Source organism: Pristiophorus japonicus, chromosome X, assembly GCF_044704955.1.
Source record: "Pristiophorus japonicus isolate sPriJap1 chromosome X, sPriJap1.hap1, whole genome shotgun sequence".
NCBI classification, from domain to species: Eukaryota; Metazoa; Chordata; class Chondrichthyes; family Pristiophoridae; genus Pristiophorus; species Pristiophorus japonicus.
The window spans coordinates 2,164,381-2,189,253 of record NC_092010.1 but is presented as its reverse complement, the minus strand read 5'-3'; the positions used below and the strand labels follow the sequence as shown (position 1 = coordinate 2,189,253).

Sequence of the window (24,873 nt, the reverse complement as noted above, 5' to 3'; positions counted from 1 at the left end):
TCCCGCTCTCTCTCGCCCGCTCTCCCGCTCTCTCTCGCCCGCTCTCCCGCTCTCTCTCGCCCGCTCTCTCCCGCTCTCTCTCTCCCGCTCTCTCTCTCCCGCTCTCTCTCTCCCGCTCTCTCTCGCCCGCTCTCCCGCTCTCTCTCGCCCGCTCTCTCTCGCCCGCTCTCCCGCTCTCTCTCGCTCTCTCTCGCCCGCTCTCTCTCTCTCTCTCGCTCTCTCTCTCTCTCTCGCTCTCACCCGATCGGTGGACTGTTCATAGATTCCATGCATCTTGTTCCACAGACGTTTAACTGTATCTGGAGATGAATGAAACCTCTCTGCAGCGAGATCCTGTTGATATCTCATATGTCACTCACTGGATCTCGATGACGAGCCTTTGATACGTACCAGGCTGCAGCGGGGGTCAGAAGTCAGCTTTAAGTCAGCGCAGCCTGCTCCCTCCCGCCCCCCCCCCAGGTTGATAAGTGTCAGTCCTTATCGTTTCCTGGAGAAGTGTCTGGTACCCTTGGCTAACTGCCCCTACCTGAGTTAGCAGGAAAGGTTGTGGGGGTGCTCTCCAGGCAGGAGGGGTCAGTAACCAGCAACACTGCCCCCCCCCCCAAGAGACTGGGGGTACCCTGACCCCCTGGGTTATGGGGATACCCTGAGACTGAGGGGACTCTGTACTGGGATGGACTGCAGTAGGCCAATGGGGGAGAAGGAGGGAAGTGTGGAGCAGGGGGCAGAAGCAAAATAAAGGATCGGGCAGGAGGGAGGTGGAGCGAGTGCGGTCTTACCCAGGCAGTGGTTACCTTGCCTGCTGAAGATGTTGTGGTAATTCAGGGCTAGTGCCGCCTCCCTACAGTTATCCTGAATGCTAACTCTGGGTGATTTTAGTCCCTCACGCCTAGCAATGGCCCAGTGATAGAAGTTATGCTGCAGCCAAACAAAGACTTGGTTGGATCACACCTGGAGCACTGAGCAGTTCTGGCCACCACACCTTGGCCTTGGAGGGAGTGCAGCACAGGTTTACCCGAAAGATACCAAGCAAATCCCCTGGGAGGACAGACGCACCAACGTCAGTGTTCTCGATCAGGCCAACACCCCCCAGCATCGAAGCACCGACCGCACTCGACCAGCTCCGTTGGGCGGGCCACATTGTCCGCATGCCCGACACGAGACTCTCGAAGCCAGCGCTCTACTCGGAATTCCTACGCAGGAAGCGAGCCCCAGGTGGGCAGAGGAACCGTTTCAAGGACACCTTCAAAGCCTCCTTGATAAAGTGCAACATCCCCACTGGCACCTGGGAGTCCCTGGCCCAAGACCGCCCTAAGTGGAGGAAGAGCATCCGGGAGGACGCTGAGCATCTCGAGTCTCGTCGCCGAGAGCATGCAGAAAACAAGCGCAGGCAGTGGAAGGAGCGTGCGGCAAACCAGACTCCCCACCCACCCTTTCCCTCAACCACTGTCTGTCCCCCCTGTGACAGGCACTGTACACTCACCTGAGAACTCACTTTGAGTGGAATCAATTCATCGATTTTTTTTTTTGGAGGGACTGCCGATGATGATGACAAAGGGGATAAATTTGGGAGTGCCCCACTTGTGGGACGCTAACTTTCAAAAGTGGAAAACGTTCGGGGGGGGGGTCGGGCTCCAGGAAGTAAGTGTCGAGCTCAATCAGGCGCTCCGCTCTCTGGAGCGCAAGAGGCAGCAGGCGGGGCGGTAAGCCAGGCCGTGCAGTGCTGCCGCATTGAAAGACTTCTTCCTTCCCGTAAAGGCAAGGACCATCGCTGCAGGCTCTGCAAAATAAAAATTTACCTTCGCCCTGACTGCAGCCGCGATCCGGCCCAATCAGCCCGATGCAGTGACGCAGACACGCCTGGCCAATCGATCGCGGGCAAAGAGGAGCGGCAGCAAAACCTGACGCAGCAATTGCACAATTGCAATTCTTTTCAAACTTGGCCGCCTCGCCTTTAAGCATCCCCCCCCTCCCCCACCTCCTCCGGCCCCCGATCAACACCTCCCACCGCCGTTAGCGTTGTCGCCCGGTGACGCTGCAGGGGGGCGGAACCCAAGTTCAGGTCCGGGGCGCTGCGCACGGCGATGACGTCATGAAATCGGGGCGCTACGTCCGACCGCCGCCGCGAAATATGGCAGGGGTCGATGTTATCGCCGCGCCCAGTCAGAACCTGTTTGGCGCCCCGTTATCGCCACCCCTGAGACGCTAAGGAGGCCAATTTCCAGGCCCAGGGCTCCCAAGGGTTAAATTACGGGGAGGGATGACACAAACGAGGGTTGTGTTCCCGAGAGTTTAGAAGGTTAAGGGGCGATCTGATCGAAGTTTTCAGGATATGAAGGGGAACAGATCGGGTCGACAGAGAAACTATTTCTGCTGGTCGAGGAGTCTACCACAAGGGGGCATAGTCTTAAAGGTAGAGCCAGACCTTTCAGGAGTGAAATTCGGAAACACTCTATACACACACGGTGCTCGCAGTTTGGAACTCTCTTCAGCCAATGGCAATTGGCGCTAGATCATTCGTTAATTTTAAATCTGCGGTTGATAGATTTTGGTTAACCAAAGGAACGAAGGGATATCGGTCGCACGATCTCACTGAAAGGTGCAACAGACTCCAAGGACTGACCTTTTCCCATGTTCCTTTGTCCTTCTTGAACTGACCTGCAGGGGGAGCTGAGGGAATGATGTTCAACACAGTTCTCCTGCAGCTGCTTGCCAGGCCTCCTACCCCCTGAGACAGCAAGACTTGCATTTATATAGCGCCTTTCATGACCACTGGATGTCTCAAAGCTCTTTACAGCCAATGAAGTACTTTTTCAAGTGTAGTCAGTGTTGTAATGTGGGAAACGCAGCCGCCAATTTGTGCACAGCAAGCTCCCACAAAAAGCAATCTGTTTTTGGTCTGTTGATTGAGGGATCGATATTGTCCAGGACACCGGGGATAACTCCCCTGCTGTTGTTCGAAATAGTGCCATGGGATCCTTTACGTCCGCCTGAGGGGGCAGACGGGGCCTCAGTTTAACGTCTCGTCCAAAAGACGGCCCCTCCGACAGTGAGGCACTCCCTCAGTGCTGCCCCTCCGACAGTGCAGCATTCCCTCAGCACCACCCCTCCAACAGTGCAGCATTCCCTCAGTACTGCCTCTCCGTCAGTGCGGCGCTCCCTCAGTACTACCCTTCAGACACTGTGACGCTCCCTCAGCACTGACCCTCCGACAGTGCAGCATTCCCTCAGTACTACCCCTCCGACTGTGCTGCGCTTCCTCAGTACGGCGCTTATTCAGTACCACACCTCTGACAATGTGGTGCTCCCTCAGTACTGCCCCTCCGACAGTGCGGTGCTCCCTCAGCATTACCCCTCCGATAGTGCGGCGCTCCCTCAGTACTGCCCCTCCGACAGGGTGGCGCTCCCTCAGTACTGCCCCTCCGACAGTGCGGCGCTCCCTCTGTACCGCCCCTCCGACAGTGTGGCGCTCTCTCAGTACTGCTCCTCCAACAGTGCAGCATTCCCTCAGTGCTGCCCCTCCAACAGTGCGGCGCTCCCTCAGTACTGCCCCTCCAACAGTGCAGCATTCCCTCAGTGCTGCCCCTCCGACAGTGCGGCGCTCCCTCCGTACAGCCCCTCGAGCCTGCTCCGCCATTCAATAAGCTCATGACTGATCTGATCATGGACTCAGCTCCACTTCCCCGCCCGCTCCCCATAACCCTTTATTCCCTTATCGCTCAAAAATCTCCACCTTAAATATATTCAATGACCCAGCCTCCACAGCTCTCTGGGGCAGAGAATTCCACAGATTTACGACCCTCAGAGAGAGGAAATTCCTCCTCATCTCAGTTTTAAATGGGCGGCCCCTTATTCTGAGACTATGTCCCCTATTTTGAGTTTCCCCTATGAGTGGAAACATCCTCTCTGCTTCCACCTCATCGAGTCCCCTCATTAACTTATACGTTTCGATAAGATCACCTCTCATTCCTCTGAATTCAATGAGTAGAGGACCAACCTACTCAACCTTTCCTCGTAAGTCAACCCCCTCATCTCCGGGATCAACCGAGTGAACCTTCTCTGAACAGTGTCCAATGCAAGTATATCCCTCCTTAAATATGGAGACCAGAACTGTACGCAGTACTCCAGGTGTGGCCTCACCCAATACCCTGTATAACTGTAGCAAGACTTCTTTGTTTGATCACTCTCCTGTGAAGCACCTTGGGATATTTTACAACGTTAAAAGACCTACGTAAATGTAAGTTGTTATTTTTGGATACCATAGATGCATTTCAGGGGAAGTTAGATAAGCACATGAGGGAGAAAGTAACAGCAGGGTTAGATGAAGTGGGGGGGTGGGGGGGAGGAGGCTCGGTGGAGCATAGACATCGGCATGAACCTGTTGGGCCGAATGGCCAGTTTCTGTGGAAAAATAAAACCAGGGAGCGATGCTGGGACGTGGGGCTATGAATGGTAGGGTGTGCAGGGTTGGAGTTTAACACAGACCATGGAGAGCAGTGAGGAGATGGGCTAGGTGAGGTGGTGGGGGAGGCTACACAGCAGGGCCTCCCCCCTCGGGGCTCCCTGTGGGGGCCACTGATCGCCTGGGGCGAGCCAAAGGAGAATCGGGTCACAGCTGCACGCCAAACTTAACAGGCCATTTAATTCCTCGTCGCTCCTGTCGCCATGGAAACAATCCCTCGCATCATCCCGTTGCCAGGGAGATGGCCTTGCCCCACATTCCAGTTGTAGCTACGCGCGCGGCTCAGACTTAGAATCTCGGCCAGTGCGGGACTGAGCCCAACGAACAGAAGAAATAGGAGCAGGAGTCGGCCATTCGGCCCCTCGAGCCTGCTCCGCCATTCAATACGATCCTGGCTGATCTTCTACCTCAACTCCACTTTCCCGCACTATCTCCTATCCCTTGATTCCCTTAAATATCCAAAAATCTATCGATCTCTGTCTTGAATATACTCAAAGACTGAGCCTCCACAGCCCCCTGGGGCAGAGAATTCCACAGATTCACCACCTTCTGAGTGAAGAAATTTCTCCTCATCTCAGTCCTAAATGGCCGACCCCTGATTCTGAGACTGTGACCCCTGGTTCTAGACTCCCCAGCCCGGGGGAAACATCTTCCCTGCATCTACCCTGTCAAGCCCTGAAAGAATTTTGTTTGTTTCAATGAGATCACCTCATTCTTCTAAACTCTAGAGAATATCGGACTAGTATACTCAACCTCTCCTCATAGGACAATCACCCCATCCCAAGAATCAGTCTGGTGAACCTTCGTTGTACTCTGTCTATGGCAAGTATATCCTTCCTTAGGTAAGGAGACCAAAACTGTACACAATACTCCAGGTGTGGTCTCACCAGGGCCCGATATAATCGCAATAAAACATATTTACTCTGATACTCAAATCCTCTTGCAATAAAGGCCAACATACCATTTGCTTTCTTAATTGCTTGCTGTACCTGTATCTTAACTTTCAGTTATTGGTGTACAAGGACACCCAGGTCCCTCTGAACACCAACATTTCCCAATCTTTCACTGTTTAAAAATGCTTTGTTTTCCTATTTTTCCTACTATAGTGGATAACTTCACATTCCACATTATGTTCCATTTGCCGTGTTCTTGCCTATTCACTGAGCCTGTCTATATCCCCTTGAAGTCTCTTTGCATCCTCCTCACAACTTACATTCCCACCTCTCTTTGTATCATCAGCAAACTTAGATATATTACATTTGGTCCCCTCATCCAAGTCATCGATACAGATTGTGAATAGCTGGGGCCCCAGCACTGATCCCTGTGGCACCCCACGAGTTACAGCCTGTCAACCTGAAAATGACCTGTTTATTCCTACTCTCTGTTTTCTGTCTGTTAACCAATCCTCAATCCATGCTAGTCTATTACCCCCAATCCCATGAACCCTAATTTTGTTCAATAACCTCTTGTGTGGCACCATATCGAATGCCTTTTGAAAATCCAAATACACCACATCCACTGGTCCCCCCCCTTATCGATTCTGCTAGTTACAACCTCAAAAAACTCTCAACAGATTTGTCAAACATGATTTCCCTTTCATAAATCCGTGTTGACTCTGCCCAATCCTATTATTATTTTCTGAGTGCCCTGTTACCACGTCCTTAATAATAGATTCTAGCATTTTCCCTACTACTGATGTCAGGCTAACTGGTCTGTAGTTCTCCGTTTTCTCTCTCCCTCCTTTCTTAAATAGTTACATTAACTACCTTCCAATCCACGGGAACCGTTCTAGGATCAATGGAATTTTGGGAGATGACAACCAATGCATCCACTATCTCTATAGCCACCTCTTTCAAAACCCTCGGATGTCGGCCGTCAGGTTCAACGGGATTTATCGGCTTTCAGTCCCATTAATTCCTCCAGTAATATTATACTTTTTTTACTGATACTAATTTCTGTCAGTTCCTCATTCTCGCTAGACTCTTGGGGCCCAAAATTGTTGGACATTGCGCCCGCAGCCGCCAAAAATGTAGGTTTTCAGGTCGATTCCGCCGGAACAGGAAATTACAGCCTGACATCGGTAGTGGGCAAAATGATGGAATCAATTATTAAGGATGTCATAGCAGTGCATTTGGAAAGAGGTGACATGATTGGTCCAAGTCAGCATGGATTTGTGAAAGGGAAATCATGCTTGACAAATCTTCTGGAATTTTTTGAGGATGTTTCCAGTAGAGTGGACAAGGGAGAACCAGTTGATGTGGTGTATTTGGACTTTCAGAAGGTTTTCGACAAGGTCCCACACAAGAGATTAATGTGCAAAGTTAAAGCACATAGGATTGGGGGTAGTGTGCTGAAGTGGATTGAGAACGGGTTGGCAGACAGGAAGCAAAGAGTAGGAGTAAATGGGTACTTTTCAGAATGGCAGGCAGTGACCAGTGGGGTACCGCAAGGTTCTGTGCTGGGGCCCCAGCTGTTTACATTGTACATTAATGATTTAGACGAGGGGATTAAGTGTAGTATCTCCAAATTTGCAGATGACACTAAGTTGGGTGGCAGTGTGAGCTGCGAGGAGGATGCTATGAGGCTGCAGAGTGACTTGGATAGGTTAGGTGAGTGGGCAAATGCATGGCAGATGAAGTATAATATGGATAAATGTGAGGTTATCCACTTTGGTGGTAAAAACAGAGAGACAGACTATTATCTGAATGGTGACAGATTAGGAAAAGGGGAGGTGCAGCAAGACCTGGGTGTCATGGTGCATCAGTCATTGAAGGTTGGTATGCAGGTACAGCAGGCGGTTAAGAAAGCAAATGGCATGTTGGCCTTCATAGTGAGGGGATTTGAGTACAAGGGCAGGGAGGTGTTACTACAGTTGTACAGGGCCTTGGTGAGGCCACACCTGGAGTATTGTGTACAGTTTTGGTCTCCTAACTTGAGGAGTGCTATTGAGGGAGTGCAGCGAAGGTTCACCAGACTGATTCCCGGGATGGCGGGACTAACATATCAAGAAAGACTGGATCAACTGGGCTTGTATTCACTGGAGTTCAGAAGAATGAGAGGGGATCTCATAGAAACGTTTAAAATTCTGATGGGTTTAGACAGGTTGATGCAGGAAGAATGTTCCCAATGTTGGGGAAGTCCAGAACCAGGGGTCACAGTCTAAGGATAAGGGTAAGCCATTTAGGACCGAGATGAGGAGAAACTTCTTCACCCAGAGAGTGGTGAACCCGTGGAATTTTCTACCACAGAAAGTTGTTGAGGCCAATTCACTAAATATATTCAAAAAGGAGTTAGATGTAGTTCTTACTACTGAGGGGATCAAGGGGTATGGCGAGAAAGCAGGAATGGGGTAATGAAGTTGCATGTTCAGCCATGAACTCATTGAATGGTGGTGCAGGCTCGAAGGGCCGAATGGCCTACTCCTGCACCTATTTTCGATGTTTCTTTGGAACCGCCCATTCGCCATCCAGGTTCCGCCCGGCGGCACTTTGGTAGCGGAGGGATCCGCGAACGTGACATCATGCCGCCCGCCCATGCTGGATGCTGAAAATTGCCCAATTTGGTGAAGGGTGCTGGTCTCCGGTCGACCTGCCGCCCGCCAGAAGGACCACTCGAATAAAGCAGGTTTGACCTGGCCGTGGGTCAGGCGGCAGGGAGAAGGGCTCCGAGTGCTGGAGGCTATGGTGCAGATGCTGGACCATTATGAGTGGGACCGCTGGAAAAAATTAGGTGGATGTTGCTTTTCTTTATTGGTGATGGTGATATTTAATTTGGATGTCACAAAAGCGACTGAAATGTGTCTTAAGCTGACAGATTTTTTTCTCTGACCTTGCTGAAAGACCTTCATTGAGAAACCCAAACTCATCCTCAATGATGAAAGGAATTGCTGCTCAAGAGTTTGTGGGTCTCAATTACTCAGACTCTGCCCTCTCAAACTCAGAGTACGGGATGAGATCCTACAAGCTTAATTTAGGGAGCTAGGAGTTAAATTAAAAAGCAGGACCTCAAAGGTAGTAATCTCAGGATTGCTACCAGTGCCACGTGCTAGTCAGAGTAGCAATAGCAGGATAGTTAAGATGAATACGTGGCTTGAGGAGTGGTGCAAGAGGGAGGGATTCAAATTCGTGGGACATTGGAACCGGTTCTGGGGGAGGTGGGACCGGTACAAACCGGACGGTCTGCACCTGGGCAGGACCAGAACCAATGTCCTAGGGGGAGTGTTTGCTAGTGCTGTTGGGGAGGGTTTAAACTAATATGGCAGGGGGATGCTAATCGATGCAGGGAGACAGAGGGAAGTAAAATGGGGGCAGAAGCAAAAGGTAGAAAGGAGATAAGGAAAATTGGAGGGCAGAGAAATCAAAGGCAAAAATCAAAAAGGGCCACATTATAACATAATTCTAAAAGGACAAAGAGTGTTAAAAAAACAAGCCTGAAGGCTCTGAGTCTCAATGCGAGGAACATTCGTAATAAGGTGGATGAATTAACTGCGCAGAAATCTGTTAACCGATATGATGAAATTGGGATTACGGAGACATGGCTCCAGGGTGACCAAGGCTGGGAACTCAACATCCAGGGGTATTCAATATTCAGGAAGGATAGACAGAAAGGAAAAGGAGGTGGGGTAACGTTGCTGGTTAAAGAGGAAATTAACGCAATAGTAAGGAAGGACATTAGTTTGGATGATGTGGAATCTGTATGGGTAGAGCTGCAGAACACCAAAGGGCAGAAAACGCTAGTGGGAGTTGTGTACAGACCACCAAACAGTCATAGTGAGGTTGGGCATGGCATCAAACAGGAAATTAGGGATGCGTACAATAAGGGTACAGCAGTTATCATGGGTGACTTTAATCTACATATAGATTGGGCTAACTGGTGGCAATACAATGGAGGAAGATTTCCTGGAGTGTATAAGAGATGGTTTTCTACACCAATAGATCGAGGAACCAACGAGAGAGCTGGCCATCCTCGACTGGGTGTTGTGTAACAAGAGAGGATTAATTAGCAATCTTGTGCGAGGCCCCTTGGGGAAGAGTGACCATAATATGGTAGAATTCTTCATTAAGATGGAGAGTGACTCAGAGACTTGGGTCCTGAAATTAAAGAAAGGTAACTTTGATGGTATGAGACATGAATTGGCTAGGATAGACTGGCGAATGACACTTGAAGGGTTGACAGTGGATAGGCAATGGCAGACATTTAAAGATCACATGGATGAACTTCAACAATTGTACATCCCTGTCTGGCATAAAAATAAAATGGGTAAGATGGCTCAACCGTGGCTAACAAAGGAAATTAGGGATAGTGTTAAATCCAAGGAAGAGGCATATAAATTGGCCAGAAAAAGCAGCAAACCTGAGGATTGGGAGAAATTTAGATTTCAGCAGAGGAGGACAAAGGGTTTAATTATGAGGGGGAAAATAGAGTAAGAGAGTAAGCTTGCAGGGAACATAAAAACTGACTGCAAAAGCTTCTATAGATATGTGAAGAGAAAAAGATTAGTGAAGACAAGTGTAGGTCCCTTGCAGTCAGAATCAGGTGAATTTATAATGGGGAACAAAGCAATGGCAGACCAATTGAACAAATACTTTGGTTCTGTCTTCACTAAGGAAGACACAAATAACCTTCCGGAAATACTGGGGGACCGAGGGTCTAGCGAGAAGGAGGAACTGAAGGAAATCCTTATTAGTCAGGAAATTGTGTTAGGGAAATTGATGGGATTGAAGGCTGATAAATCTCCAGGGCCTGATAGTCTGCATCCCAGAGTACTTAAGGAAGTGGACCTAGAAATACTGGATGCATTGATGGTCATTTTCCAACATTCTATAGACTCTAGATCAGTTCTTATGGGTTGGAGGGTAGCTGATGTAACCCCACTTTTTAAAAAAGGAGGGAGAGAAAACAGGGAATTATAGACCAGTTAGCCTGATATCGGTAGTGGAATCAATTATTAAAGATGTAATAGCAGCGCATTTGGAAAGCAGTGACAGGATCGGTCCAAGTCAGCATGGATTTATAAAAGTGAAATCATGCTTGACAAATCTTCTAGAATTTTTTGAGGATGTAACTAGTCGAGTGGACAAGGGAGAACCAGTGGATGTGGTGTATTTGGACTTTCAAAAGACTTTTGACAAGGTCCCACACAAGAGATTAGTGTGCAAATTAAAGCACATGGTATTGGGGTAATGTATTGATGTGGATAAAGAACTGGTTGGCAGACAGGAAGCAAAGAGTGGGAATAAACGGGTTCTTTTCAGAATGGCAGGCAGTGATTAGTGGGATACTGCAAGGTTAAGTGCTGGGACCCCAGCTATTTACAATATACATTAATGATTTAGATGAAGGAATTGAATGTCATTTCTCCAAGTTTGCAGAAGACAATAAGCTGGGTGGCAGTGTGAGCTGTGAGGAGGATGCTAAGAGGCTGCAGGGTGACTTGGACAGGTTAGGTGAGTGGGCAAATGCATGGCAGATGCAGTATAATGTGGATAAATGTGAGGTTATCCACTTTGGGGGCAAAAACACAAAGGCAGACTATTATCTGAATGGTGACAGATTAGGAAAAGGGGAGGCGCAACGAGACCTGGGTGTCATGGTTCATCAGTCATTGAAGGTTGGCATGCAGGTACAACAGGCGGTGAAGAAGGCAAATGGTATGTTGGCCTTCATAGCAAGAGGATTCGAGTATAGGAGCAGGGAGGTCTTACTGCAGTTGTACAGGGCCTTCGTGAGGCCACACCTTGGATATTGTGTACAGTTTTGGTTTCCTAACTTGAGGAAGGACATTCTTGCTATTGAGGGAGTGCAGCAAAGGTTCACCAGACTGATTCCCGGGATGGCGGGACTGACGTATGAAGAGAGACTGGATCGACTAGGCTTATATTCAATGGAATTTGGAAGAATGAGAGGGGACCTCATAGAAACATACAAAATTCTGACGGGACTGGACAGGTTAGATGCAAGAAGAATGTTCCCAATGTTGGGGAAGTCCAGGACCAGGGTTCACAGTCTAAGGATAAGGGGAAAGCCATTTAGGACCGAGATGAGGAGAAACTTCTTCACCCAGAGAGTGGTGAACCTGTGGAATTCTTTACCACAGAAAGTTGTTGAGGCCAGTTCATTAGATATCTTCAAAAGGGAGTTAGATGTGGCCTTCACGGCTAAAGGGATCAAGGGGTATGGAGAGAAAACAGGAATGGGGTACTAAAGTTGCATGATCAGCCATGATCATATTGAATGGTGGTGCAGGCTCGATGGGCCAAATGGCCTGCTCCTGCATCTATTTTCTATGTTTCTATGTTTCTAGACTGCTCCCTCTGCAGCTCAGCCTGTCCCCTCTGCAGCTCAGCCTGTCCCCTCTGCAGCTCAGACTGCACCCTCTCAAATGTCAACTCTCCCCTCTCCAACTCTCTCCTCTCCAACCTCCAACCTCTAGCTCTCTCCTCTCCAGCCTCCAACTCTCTCCTCTCCCATCTCACACTCACGGGTGGAATAAAGTGGTGTGTCTTTATGCACATGCGCAGTACAGCAATCAGCCTCAAACGGGCCCGAAATGACAACACGTCGGGAGACAAAAACGACAACAAAAAAATGGCGAAGTCTCGCGCATGCACATTGGAGGCCCTCCGAAGATCCCCAAGTGGAGAGGCCTCCAACTACCGCACACTGACAATGCCGACGGCTCACTCCCGCTTCCACCCGGCGACTGCCACTGCCATTGCCGCCCACACAACAGAGCCGAAAGTGGCTCCTGACGGGACCCGGTGGCAGTGGGCGGAAAAAAGGTAGGTGCCACCTCGGGGCTGCTGAAAAATGGGTGGAACTTGTGTTTCACCAAATTCGAGCCCTATTTCCGAGAGGATTTTTTGCGTCTTCTTCCGTGAAGACAGACTCAAAGTATGTGTTTAATTTCACTGCCATTTCCTTATTCCCCATTATAATTGCTCCTGTCTCAGCCTGTAAGGGACTCACATTTACTTTCGCTAATCCTTTCCTTTTTACATACCTGTAGAAGCTTTTACCGTCTGTTTTTATGTCTCTCGCTAGTTTACTCTCGTTCTATTTTCCCTTTCTTTATCAATTTCTTGGTCCTCCTTTGCTGAATTCTAAAATCCTCTCAATCCTCAGGCTTACTGCTCTTTTTGGCAACATTATAGGTCTCTGCCTTTGATCGAATACTATCTTTAACTTCTCTTGTTAGCCACAGTTGGACCACTTTTCCTGTGGAGTTTTTGTACCTTAAAGGAATGTGTGTTTGCTGTAAATTATGTATAAATTATTTAAATGCTAGCCATTGCTTGTCTACCGTCATACCTTTTTAAAGTAGTTTCCCAATCTACCTTAGCCAACTCACCCCTCATAACTACATAGTTTGCTTTCTTTAGATTTGAGACCCGACTTTCAGATTTAACTAAATCATTTTCAAACTTAGTTCTACCATATTATGGTCACTCTTCCCTGAAGGCTCCTTTACTACAAGATTATTAATTAACCCTAATCATGGCACAATATTAGATCTAAAATAGCTGTTCTCTCATTGGTTCCTCAACATACTGATCTAGAAAACCATCTTGTATACATTCCACGAATTCATCCTCCACACCATACTGCAAATTTGGTTTGCCCAGACTATATGTAGATTAAAGTCCCCCATGATTATTGTATTACCCTTGTTACATGCACCTCTAATTTCCTGATTTATACTGTACCCTACATTACCGCTAATGTTTGGGGACCTATAAACAACTCCCACCAATGTTTTCTGCCCCTTGCTGTTTCTTAGCTCCACCCAAACTGAGTATACTTTTTGATTTTCGGAGCTAAGATCCTTTCTCTCCACTGTCTTTATCCCATCCTTTGTTATCAGGGCTAAATATTCCCTCCTCCTTTTCTAGTTTCCTTATCTCTTCTAAAAGTTAAGTATCCCGGAATATTTAGTTCCCAACTTGGTCACTTTGCAACCACGTCTCTGTAATGGCCATTAAATCAAACCTATTCATTGCTATCTCCGCTATTGGTTCATCTATTTTGTTGTGAATGCTTTGTGCATTCAGATATAGTGCCTTTAACTCAGGCTTTTTTCTACTTTTTCCTGCCATCACCTTATTCACCTGCCCTGGGAGTGTTTGATGGGACAGTGTAGAGGGAGCTTTACTCTGTATCTAACCCGTGCTGTACCTGCCCTGGGAGTGTTTGATGGGACAGTGTAGAAGGAGCTTTACTCTGTATCTAACCCCCTGTACCTGCCCTGGGAGTGTTTGATGGGACAGTGTAGAAGGAGCTTTACTCTGTATCTAACCGTGTGCTGTACCTGCCCTGGGAGTGTTTGATGGGACAGTGTAGAAGGAGCTTTACTCTATTATGTCTGCAATTACCATCGAATAACTCCACGAGGCCTTGTACTGTGAGTAACAGCTGTGTGACTTCAGTCCATTTAATATGACTACAAAGTGAGGGGCAGCATGGCTGGCTGCCTTTTATATGCCCCTGCACACCAGGGCAGGAAACCCCTGGGCAGCAGCGCCCTCCGGTGGTACCTCTTGCATAGTTACATCGTGAATACAAAGAGTTTGCGTACATGACATCATTCCCCCCCAAAGTCTTTGATGCGAGTTGATTACCGGTTAAGGTGAACCGGAGCCCTGTACTCCCTGGTGAGTGTCGCTTCTGGCCTGGGTGAGTTGGTTGGGCCACTGCTGTCTTGCCGTGCGACTAGTTGGGCTGTACGTTGGGGATGGTGGGATCATCCTCATGGTTGGCAGCGAGGTCTGTTGTCTATTGGGCGTTTGTTGGTGGGTCGCTGAAGATGCGGTTCTCTTCCGGTGGTTCCTAGTTATGTGTGAATCGGAATTTGCTTTGGTCCAAATCTTTTGTGCACATTTGACCGTTAAGCAGTTTGACAACAAACACTCTATTCCCCTCCTTGGCTAATACAGTGCCGGCGACCCATTTGGGGCCTTGACCGTAATTCAGCACAAACACAAGGTCATTTACAGTGATGGTGCGTGATACAGCCGCGCGATCATGGTACGTGTTTTGCTGGTAATGCCTGGTTTCCACCTGATCACTAAGGTCAGGGTGTACTCAGGAGAGCCTGGTTTTGAGTGCTCGTTTCATTAGTAATTCTGCAGGGGGAACCTCAGCAAGTGAGTGGGGTCATGTCCTGTAGCTGAGCAGTACCCGGGACAGGCGGGTTTGTAAGGAGCCCTCTGTGGCACGTTTCAAGCTCTGCTTTATGGTTTGAACTGCCCACTCCACTTGGCCGTTGAATGCGGGCTTGAACGGGCCAGATCTGACTTGCTGGATGCCATTATTGGTCATGAATTCTTTGAATTCCGAGCTGGTGAAACACGGACCATTGTCGCTGACAAGAATGTCGGGTAAGCCATGGGTGGCAAACATGGCCCTGAGGCTTTCAATGGTGGCTGCGGACGTGCTGGATGCCATTATAACGATATTCAATCCATTTGGAATAGGCGTCCACAACAACCAGGAACATCTTTCCCAGAAAGGAGCCCGCATAATCCACATGGATCCTGGACCATGGTTTTGAGGGGCAGGACCAGAGACGAAGTGGAGCCTCTCTGGGAGCATTGCTCAGTTGTGAGCACGTGTTACACTGGTGCACACATGACTCTAGGTCCGAGTCAATGCCTGGCCACCAGACGTGGGACCTGGCGATAGCCTTCATCATGACTATGCCTGGGTGGGTGCTGTGTAGGTCACATATGAAGGCTTCCCTGCCTTTCATTGGCAAGATAACGCGGTTACCCCATAAGAGGCAATCTGAATGGATCGATATTTTGTCTTTACGACGGTGAAACGGCTTGATCTCGACTTGCATGTCTCTAGGGACCACTGACCAGCTCCCATTGAGCACGCAACTTTTTACAAGGGATAGTAGAGAATCCTGGCTGGTGCAGGTCTTAATTTGGCGGGCCATTATGGGTGGCCCTTCGCTATCAAAGGTATCCATGGCCAGTAACAGGTCTGCGGGCTGCGCCGTTTCCACCCTGGTGGTGGGCAACGGTAGTCGGCTGAGGTCATCGGCGCAGTTTTCAGTGCCTGACCTGTGGCAGATCACATAGTCGTAGGCAGACAGTGCTAGTACCCATCTTTGGATTTGAGACGAAGCATTGGTGTTTTTGTCTTTGCTTTCCAAAAGCAGTGAGATTAGGGGCTTGTGGTCCATCTCTAACTCGAACCTGAGTCCAAACAAATATTGGGCCATCTTTTTTACACTGTAAACACAGGCTAAAGCCTCCTTTTCAACCATGCTGTAGCCTCTTTCGGCCTTTGATAGGCTTCTGGACGTATATGCAACCTCATGTAGGGGACCGCTCGACCTTTGTGATGAATGGACCGTGCCTTGGAGACCAAGTGGATCTGTACTTTGTTGCCTGTGACGTTGCCGATGCCTGGTTCAAATAAAGCTGAGAACTTGCTCAGCACTTGAGCACAGGAAGCATTGTCCACTGACGATAATACTTTGATGTCTTCCCAGTTCCACCGATTCTTCCCCATCCGACTTCTGCCAAGCAGCGTTGGCCCGTCACCTGGTACAATCTACAGTGGCAGCTCGGGTGCCTCTCCATCATAGGATACTTTGCCAGGGAGCTTTACTCTGTATCTAACCCCGTGCTGTACCTGCCCTGGGAGTGTTTGATGGGACAGTGTAGAGGCAGCTTTACTCTGTATCTAACCCGTACTATACCTGCCCTGGGAGTGTTTGATGGGACAGTGTAGAGGAAGCTTTACTCTGTATCTAACCTGTGCTGTACCTGCCCTGGGAGTGTTTGATGGGACAGTGTAGAGGCAGCTTTACTCTGTATCTAACCCGTACTATACCTGCCCTGGGAGTGTTTGATGGGACAGTGTAGAGGAAGCTTTACTCTGTATCTAACCTGTGCTGTACCTGCCCTGGGAGTGTTTGATGGGACAGTGTAGAGGCAGCTTTACTCTGTATCTAACCTCCTGTACCTGCCCTGGGAGTGTTTGATGGGACAGTGTAGAGGGAGCTTTACTCTGTATCTAACCCGTGCTGTACCTGCCTTGGGAGTGTTTGATGGGACAGTGTAGAAGGAGCTTTACTCTGTATCTAACCCCCCTGTACCTGCCCTGGGAGTGTTTGATGGGACAGTGTAGAGGGAGCTTTATTCTGTATGTAACCCCGTGCTGTACCTGCCCTGGTAGTGTTTGATGGGACAGTGTAGAGGGAGCTTTACTCTGTATCTAACCTCCTGTACCTGCCCTGGGAGTGTTTGATGGGACAGTGTAGAGGGAGCTTTACTCTGTATCTAACCCGTGCTGTACTTGCCCTGGGAGTGTTTGATGGGACAGTGTAGAGGGAGCTTTACTCTGTATCTAACCCGTGCTGTACCTGACCTGGGAGTGTTTGATGGGACAGTGTAGAGGGAGCTTTACTTTGCATTATCTAACCTCAGACTTAGAAGGTCGTGGGTTCAATCCTGACTCCAAAGACGTAATGTACAGTATCCAGACTGACACTCTAGTGCAGAGCTGAAGGAGTGCTGCACTGTCAAAGGTGCCGTCTTTTGGGTGAGACGTTAAACCGAGGCCATGTCTACCCTCTCACATGGACCTAAAAGATCCCGGGGCACTATTTCCAAGAAGAGCAGGGAGTTCTCTCTGGAGTCTTGGGCCAATGTTTATGCCTCAACTGACATCATGAAGCACATAATAGCCCATTTGTCTCATTGTTCTTGTGGGACCTTGCTGTGCACAGATTAGTTGCTTCATCACAGAGAAGAGCTTTAGAGCAGGATATCTAACCTGGGAGAGGGGTGGGGGGGGGGGCACAGCCCCCCCGCTCAATGCCAGCAGAGGTCAGAGGTCAGAGTGCAACGATCAGGAGCCGTGACCCTGCTGGAGTTTGTTTTCCGCTCCCGAGCTGAAGCTACTGTGGCCCATTGTACACCGGGCGAGGCACAGGCCGAGAATGCAGCCTGGGCCTTTCCTGCTGTGTGTGTGGGAGGCTCAGTCCCACACCGGGCTGGGTTATTAAGCCAAGAGGAGAACCGTTTGAGAGGTAGGTAATGAGGTTTATTTAATATCAAAGCTTTAATGATTGACTGCCAGTATTTACTGCATTGAGCAAACACTCACGGACTCAATGAAAAGCAAGCGTGAGAGGCGGGGTTTGGTTGTATTAAACTGTCGGTTTTATTTTGTCATTGAAGAGTACACTGAGCTTCTGTTTCTAATACAGAAGTTTGGACAGAGTGCAAGCACAAGGGGAGGGGGGGGATGACATCACAACATCACACACCTACACAAACAGTTGAACAGCCAGTAACTGGGGGCAGGAGCCCCTCCGATTCCAGGGAACGAGGCCATGAATTCCCACTCCCAACCCCCCCACCCGCCGTTCGTCTCCCTCTCTCTCTCTCGCACTCGCATGCACGCGCGCACATACACACACATAAACACACACACACACACACACACACAGCGGAGGGTGGGAGAAGTGGTATCGACACACCACCCCCCTTACAAAGTCCTAGGTGGAGGCCTGTCTTGTGTCGGGACACCGTCACAGAGTAAATTAGTGATGGGACCGCTGTAAACATGGGAAGGAGAGTCCCCGCACACTTTGACATGAGGAAGCGTCCTGCAGAATCCCGTGTGTCTCACTCGTGCTCTCTCTCTCTCTCATCACTACACACACGCACACATTCTGAAATCTCTAACTACAGCGCTGGACTTTTCTGGGACCTCGGCCTGTGGTCTGCGTTCGCTGGGCTGGGCAAGGGGAGGCGAAGGCCTCTGATCCAACACAGGCTTGGCGGTTGGACACGGGCCCGGGAGTGGGAGGTGGGGGAAAATCAGACGTGGGCCTGGCCTGGTATTTAAACGTAAGCTGCTGCTGCCACCCCAGGGGACCCCAGGAGTTCCCTGGGAGTTGCCCCGGGGGATGCTGGGAGTTGCCCCGTGGGATGCTGGGAGTTGCCCCGGGGGACGCTGGGAATTGCCCCGGGAGACCCCGGGAGTTGCCACGAAGGATGCTGGGAATTGCCCCGGCGAACACTGGGAGTTGCCCCGGGGGATGCTGGGAGTTGCCCCGGTGGACGCTGGCAGTTGCCCCGGGGGACGCTGGGAGTTGCCCCGGCAAACAATGGGAGTTGCCCCGGCAAACAATGGGAGTTGCCCTGGGGGATGCTGGGAGTTGCCCCGGTGGATGCTGGCAGTTGCCCCGGGGAATGCTGGGAATTGCCCCGGGGGACGCTGTGAATTGCCCCGACAAACAATGGGAGTTGCCCCGGTGGACGCTGGGAATTGCCCCGACGAACACTGGGAGTTGCCCCGGGGGATGCTGGCAGTTGCCCCGGTGGACGCTGGGAATTGCCCCGGCGGACACTGGGAGTTGCCCCGGGGGACGCTGGGAGTTGCCCGGGTGACGCTGGTGGAGGACTGGAGGACTCTGGGAGTTGCCCGAGCTGTGACTGTGAGCCGGGATTGGGCGGATGGTCCTGGAAGTGGGGAAGAGGAGCAGGGACGGAATGGGGCCCAGCTCGCCGGCAGGAGGTCGAATTGTTTAATGCCGGGTTTCTATAGTCAACCTACAAAGCACGAACCAACGCGTCACGTATGCGCTTAGGTTCGGGGCCTGTGACCTCGGACACCGGAGAGACGGTGAGCTCCAACTTGTACGTTAATTCCTGTGAAGGTGACTAGTCCGCAACGGGGGAGGCGAGGGGTCAGGGGTCGGGTGGGTCGAGCTCGGGGTGGTGGGGGTTCCAGGCCAATCGTGAAGAGGCAACCGAGGGATTTAAACCCATTTAATCGATCCGTGATTCATCGCGGGTGCTGAGGCCAGTCAGGCAGGGAGCCCGAGGGCTTTGTGGAGAGAGAAACAGAGTTAACGTTATAGGTCGGTGACCCTTGACCAAGTCGGGTCGTCGACCTGAGACGTCAACTCCATTTTTCTCTCCCCGGATGCTGCCTGACCTCCTGAGTATTTCATTCATTTTCCGTTTTCAGTTCAGATTCCAGCAGCAGTATTTAGCGCTTTGCCCGAGGTCCTTGACGGAATTTTACTGGGTAAAGCTCTGGATCAAGGATTCGCCCAGCACAGTGAGACATACAAGAATCTGTTTGTTACCGTGGGTGAGGGGGGAGTGTCTGTGTATTATTAGGGCAGGGGTCTGTGTTACTGAGGCCGGGGATTCAAGTGTACGACGTGGGCTCTCTATTTTTATTTCTCTCTCTCTCTCTCTCTTCCTCTCTCCCTCGTTCCCTTTCGTTCACGTGCTGCTCGGTTCCAATCGACCGTGGATGTGGATTAGAAAATGAAGGGGCGGAGGTGGAATTGGCGAGAGAGGGGGAGACGACACACTGACGACGCACGGCCCCACACACATTGTCCCGGCGGCAGAGGGAAGCACAGGCGCTTCGAGACTGAAAAGTAAAAATTCCATGCTCAGCCACGCCCCCTCCCTCCCCAACTCCCGCGGCGCACGGCGGAAACTGAGCCCCCGCGGAGGGAGGGAGAGGGCGCCGCCGCGAGAGCCGGGGCCCCCAGGGTCCCCGAGACGCACAGCTCTTCCCGAACGGAGTCGCGACGTGGCATCGGAGGGGCTTCGGCGGGAGAGGAGGGGTTAACTCAAAGTTCGGAGGGGAAGTTGGGAGGCGGCTCGGGGGCACTTCTCCCAGCTGAAGGCTTCTCTCGTCAGGCTTTCCCGGTCCGTCAACAAGCTGGGGTCGTAGGTTGGAGGAGAAAGGGCGTGTACTGAGTGTGGCAGCGATGTCAAGGTGATAAGAGATTCAGTAGTAGGTTTCCCGTTCAACCCAACCTGCAAAGGTGCAAGAATAGAAAAGGTGGCTTAGACTGGCATATTGAGAAAGCTCTCTCACTGGGGTACGTGTCCCACACACACCGACTCTCACTGGGGTACGGGTCCCACACATACCGACTCTCACTGGGGTACGGATCCCACACACACCGACTCTCACTGGGGTACGTGTCCCACACACAACGACTCTCACTGGGGTACGGGTCCCACACACACCGACTCTCACTGGGGTACGGGTCCCACACACACCGACTCTCACTGGGGTACGGGTCCCACACACACCGACTCTCACTGGGGTACGGGTCCCACACACACCGACTCTCACTGGGGTACGGGTCCCACACACACTGACTCTCACTGGGGTACATTCCCACACACACCGACTCTCACTGGGGTAAGGGTCCCACACAGTTTGACACTCACTGGGGTACGGGTCCCACGCACACTGACTCTCACTGAGGTACGGGTGCCACACACACTGACTCTCACTGGGGTACGGGTCCCACACACACCGACTCTCACTGGGGTACGGGTCCCACACACACTGATTCTCACTGGGGTACGGGTCCCACACACACATACTCTCACTGGGGTAGGGTCCCACACACACTGACTCTCACTGGGGTACGGGTCCCACACACACTGACTCTCACTGGGGTACGGGTCCCACACACACTGATTCTCACTGGGGTACGGGTCCCACACACACATACTCTCACTGGGGTAGGGTCCCACACACACTCGCTCTCACTGGAGAACGGTTCCCACACACACTGATTCTCACTGGGGTACGGGTCCCACACACACTGACTCTCACTGGGCTACGTGTCTCACACACACACCGACTCTCATTGGGGTACAGGTCCCACACACACTGACTCTCACTGGGGTCCGGGTCCCACATACTCGCTCTCCATATGGTCGGGTCCCACACACACTGACTCTCACTGGGGTACGGGTCCCACACACACCGACTCTCACTGGGGTAAAGGTCCCACACACACCGGCTCTCACCTGGGTACAGGTCCCACACACACTGACTCTCACTGGGGTAAAGGTCCCACACACACCGGCTCTCACATGGGTACAGGTCCCACACACACTGACTCTCACTGGGGTACGGGTCCCACACACACTCGCTCTCACTGGGGTACGAGTGCCACACACACTGACTCTCACTGGGGTACGGGTCCCATACACACCGGCTCTCACTGTGGTATTGGTCCCACACCCACTGACTCTCACTGGGCTAAGGTCCGACACACACTGACTCTCACTGGGGTACGGGTCCCACACACACTGACTCTCACTGGGGTACGGTTCCCACATACTCGCTCTCCCTAGTGTAGGGTCCCACACACACTGACTCTCACTGGGGTACGGCTCCCACACACACTGACTCTCACTTGGGTACGGGTCCCACAAACACTGACTCTCACTGGGATAGGGTCCCACACACACTGACTCTCCCTCTGGTTGGGTCCCACACACACCGACTTTCACTGGGGTACGGGTCCAAAACACACCGACTCTCACTGGGGTACGGGTCCCACACACACTCGCTCTCACTGGGGTACGTGTCCCACACACACATACTCTCACTGGGGTGGGGTCCCACACACACTCGCTCTCACTGGGGTAGGCTCCCACACACACTGACTCTCACTGGGGTACGGGTCCCACACACATTGACTCTCACTGGGCTACGTGTCTCACACACACACTGACTCTCACAGGGTTACAGGTCCCACACACACCGGCTCTCACTGGGGTACAGGTCCCACACACACCGGCTCTCACTGGGGTATGGGTCCCACACACACTGACTCTCACTGGGGTATGGGTCCCACACACACTAACTCTCCCTATGGTAGGGTCCCACACACACTGACTCTCACTGGCGTACGGGTCGCACATACACTGACTCTCACTTGGGTACGGATCACACACACACTGACTCTCAGTGGGTTAGGGTCCCACACACACTCGCTCTCACTGGGGTATGGGTCCCACACACACTAATTCTCCCTATGGTAGAGTCCCACACACACAGACTCTCACTGGGGTAAGGGTCCCACACACGACTCTCATTGGGGTACGCGTCCCACACACACTCGCTCTCACTGGGGTACGGGTCCCACACACACCGACTCTCACTGGGGTACGGGTCCCACACACACCGACTCTCACTGGAGTACGGGTCCCACCCACACTGACTCTCACTGGGGTACGGGTCCCACACACACTGACTCTCACTGGGGTATGGGTCCCACATACTCGCTCTCCCTATGGTAGGGTCCCACACACACTGACTCTCACTGGGGTACGGCTCCCACACACACTGACTCTCACTTCGGTACGGGTCCCAAAAACAATGACTCTCACTTGGGTATGGGTCCCACACACACTGACTCTCACTGGGGTACAGGTCCCACATACACTGACTCTCACTGGGGTACGGGTCCCACACACACTGACTCTCACTGGGGTACAGGTCCCACACACACCGGCTCTCACTGGGGTACAGGTCCTACACACACTGACTCTCACTGGGGCAGGGTCCCACACATACTGACTCTCACTGGGGCACAGGTCCCACACACACCGGCTCTCACAAGGGTATAGGTCCCACACACACCGACTCTCACTGGCGTACGGGTATCACACACACTGACTCTCACTGGGGAATGGGTCCCACACACACTGACTCTCACTGGAGTACGGGTCCCACATACTCGCTCTCCCTATTGTAGGGTCCCACACACACTGACTCTCACTGGGGTACGTGTCTCACACACACACTGACTCACTGGGGTAGGGTCCCACACACACGGGCTCTCACACGGGTATGGGTCCCACACACACTGACTCTCACTGGGGTAGGGTCCCACACACACTGACTCTCACTGGGGTACGGGTCCCACACACACCGAATCTCACTGGGGTACGGGTCTCACACACACTCGCTCTCACTGGGGTACGGGTCGAACACACTGACTCTCACTGAGGTACGGGTCCCACACACACTGACTCTCACTGGGGTACGGGTCCCACACACACTGACTCTCACTGGGGTACGTGTCCCACATACTCGCTCTCCCTATGCTAGTGTCCCACACACTGACTCTCACTGTGGTACGGGTCACACACACAGTGACTCTCACTGGGGTACAGGTCCCACACACACTGACTCTCACTGGGGTAGGGTCCCACACACACTGACTCTCACTGGGGTACGGGTCCCACACACACTGACTCTTACTGGGGTACAGGTCCCACACACACTGACTCTCACTGGGGTAGGGTCCCACACACACTGACTCTCACTGGGGTACGGGTCACACACACACTGACTCTCACTGGGGTAGGGGTCCCACACACACTGACTCTCACTGGGGTACGGGTCCCACACACACTGACTCTCACTGGGGTAGGGTCCCACACACACTGACTGTCCCTGGGTTTCAGGTCCCACACACACCGGCTCTCACTGGGGTACCGGTCCCACAGACAATGACTCTCACTGAGGTACGGGTCCCACACACGTTGACTCTCACTGGGGTACGTGTCTCACACACACACTGACTCACTGGGGTAGGGTCCCACACACACGGGCTCTCACACGGGTATGGGTCCCACACACACTGACTCTCACTGGGGTAGGGTCCCACACACACTGACTCTCACTGGGATACGGGTCCCACACACACTGACTCTCACTGGGGTAGGGTCCCACACACACCGGCTCTCACTGGGGTATGGGTCCCACACACACTGACTCTCACTGGGGTAGGGTCCCACACACACTTGCTCTCACTGGGGTATGGGTCCCACACACACCGACTCTCACTGGGGTACGTCCCACACACACTCGCTCTCACTGGGGTATGGGTCCCACACACACTGACTCTCACTGGGGTAGGGTCCCACACACACTTGCTCTCACTGGGGTATGGGACCCACACACACTGACTCTCCCTGGGGTAGGGTCCCACACACACCGGCTCTCACTGGGGTATGGGTCCCACACACACTGACTCTCACTGGGGTAGGGTCCCACACACACTTGCTCTCACTGGGGTATGGGACCCACACACACTGACTCTCACTGGGGTAGGGTCCCACACACACTTGCTCTCACTGGGGTATGGGACCCACACACACTGACTCTCCCTGGGGTACGGGTCCCACCCACACTGACTCTCACTGAGGTAGGTTCCCACACACACTGATTCTCACTGGGGTAGGGTCCCACACACACCGGCTCTCACTGGGGTACAGGTCCCACACACACTGACTCTCACTGGGGTATGGGTCCCACACACACTGACTCTCACTGGGGTATGGTCCCACACACACTGACTCTCACTGGGGTAGGGTCCCACACACACTGACTCTCACTGGGGTAGGGTCCCACACACATTCACTCTCACTGGGGTAAGGCTCCCACACACAGTGACTCTCACTGGGGTACAGGTCCCACAAACACTGACTCTCACTGGGGTACGGGTCCCACACACACTGACTCTCACTGGGGTACGGGTCCCAGACACACCGACTCTCACTGGGGTACGGGTCCCACACACACTCGCTCTCACTGTG

General features: G+C 51.9%; 1 protein-coding gene across 3 annotated transcripts in view; it reads right to left on the bottom strand.

Moving 5' to 3' along the window:
• Window positions 1-17,499: 17,499 nt before the first annotated feature.
• LOC139240824 (sodium/potassium-transporting ATPase subunit alpha-3) overlaps window positions 17,500-24,873 on the bottom strand; it is a 258,910-nt gene continuing 251,536 nt past the window's right edge. For all 3 annotated transcript variants that reach the window (XM_070869308.1, XM_070869310.1, XM_070869311.1), the window contains one exon: window positions 17,500-20,271. In XM_070869308.1, coding sequence (XP_070725409.1) covers window positions 20,243-20,271 — 29 coding nt within the window. In that variant the 3' untranslated portion in view covers window positions 17,500-20,242. The remainder of the gene's footprint in view (window positions 20,272-24,873) is intronic.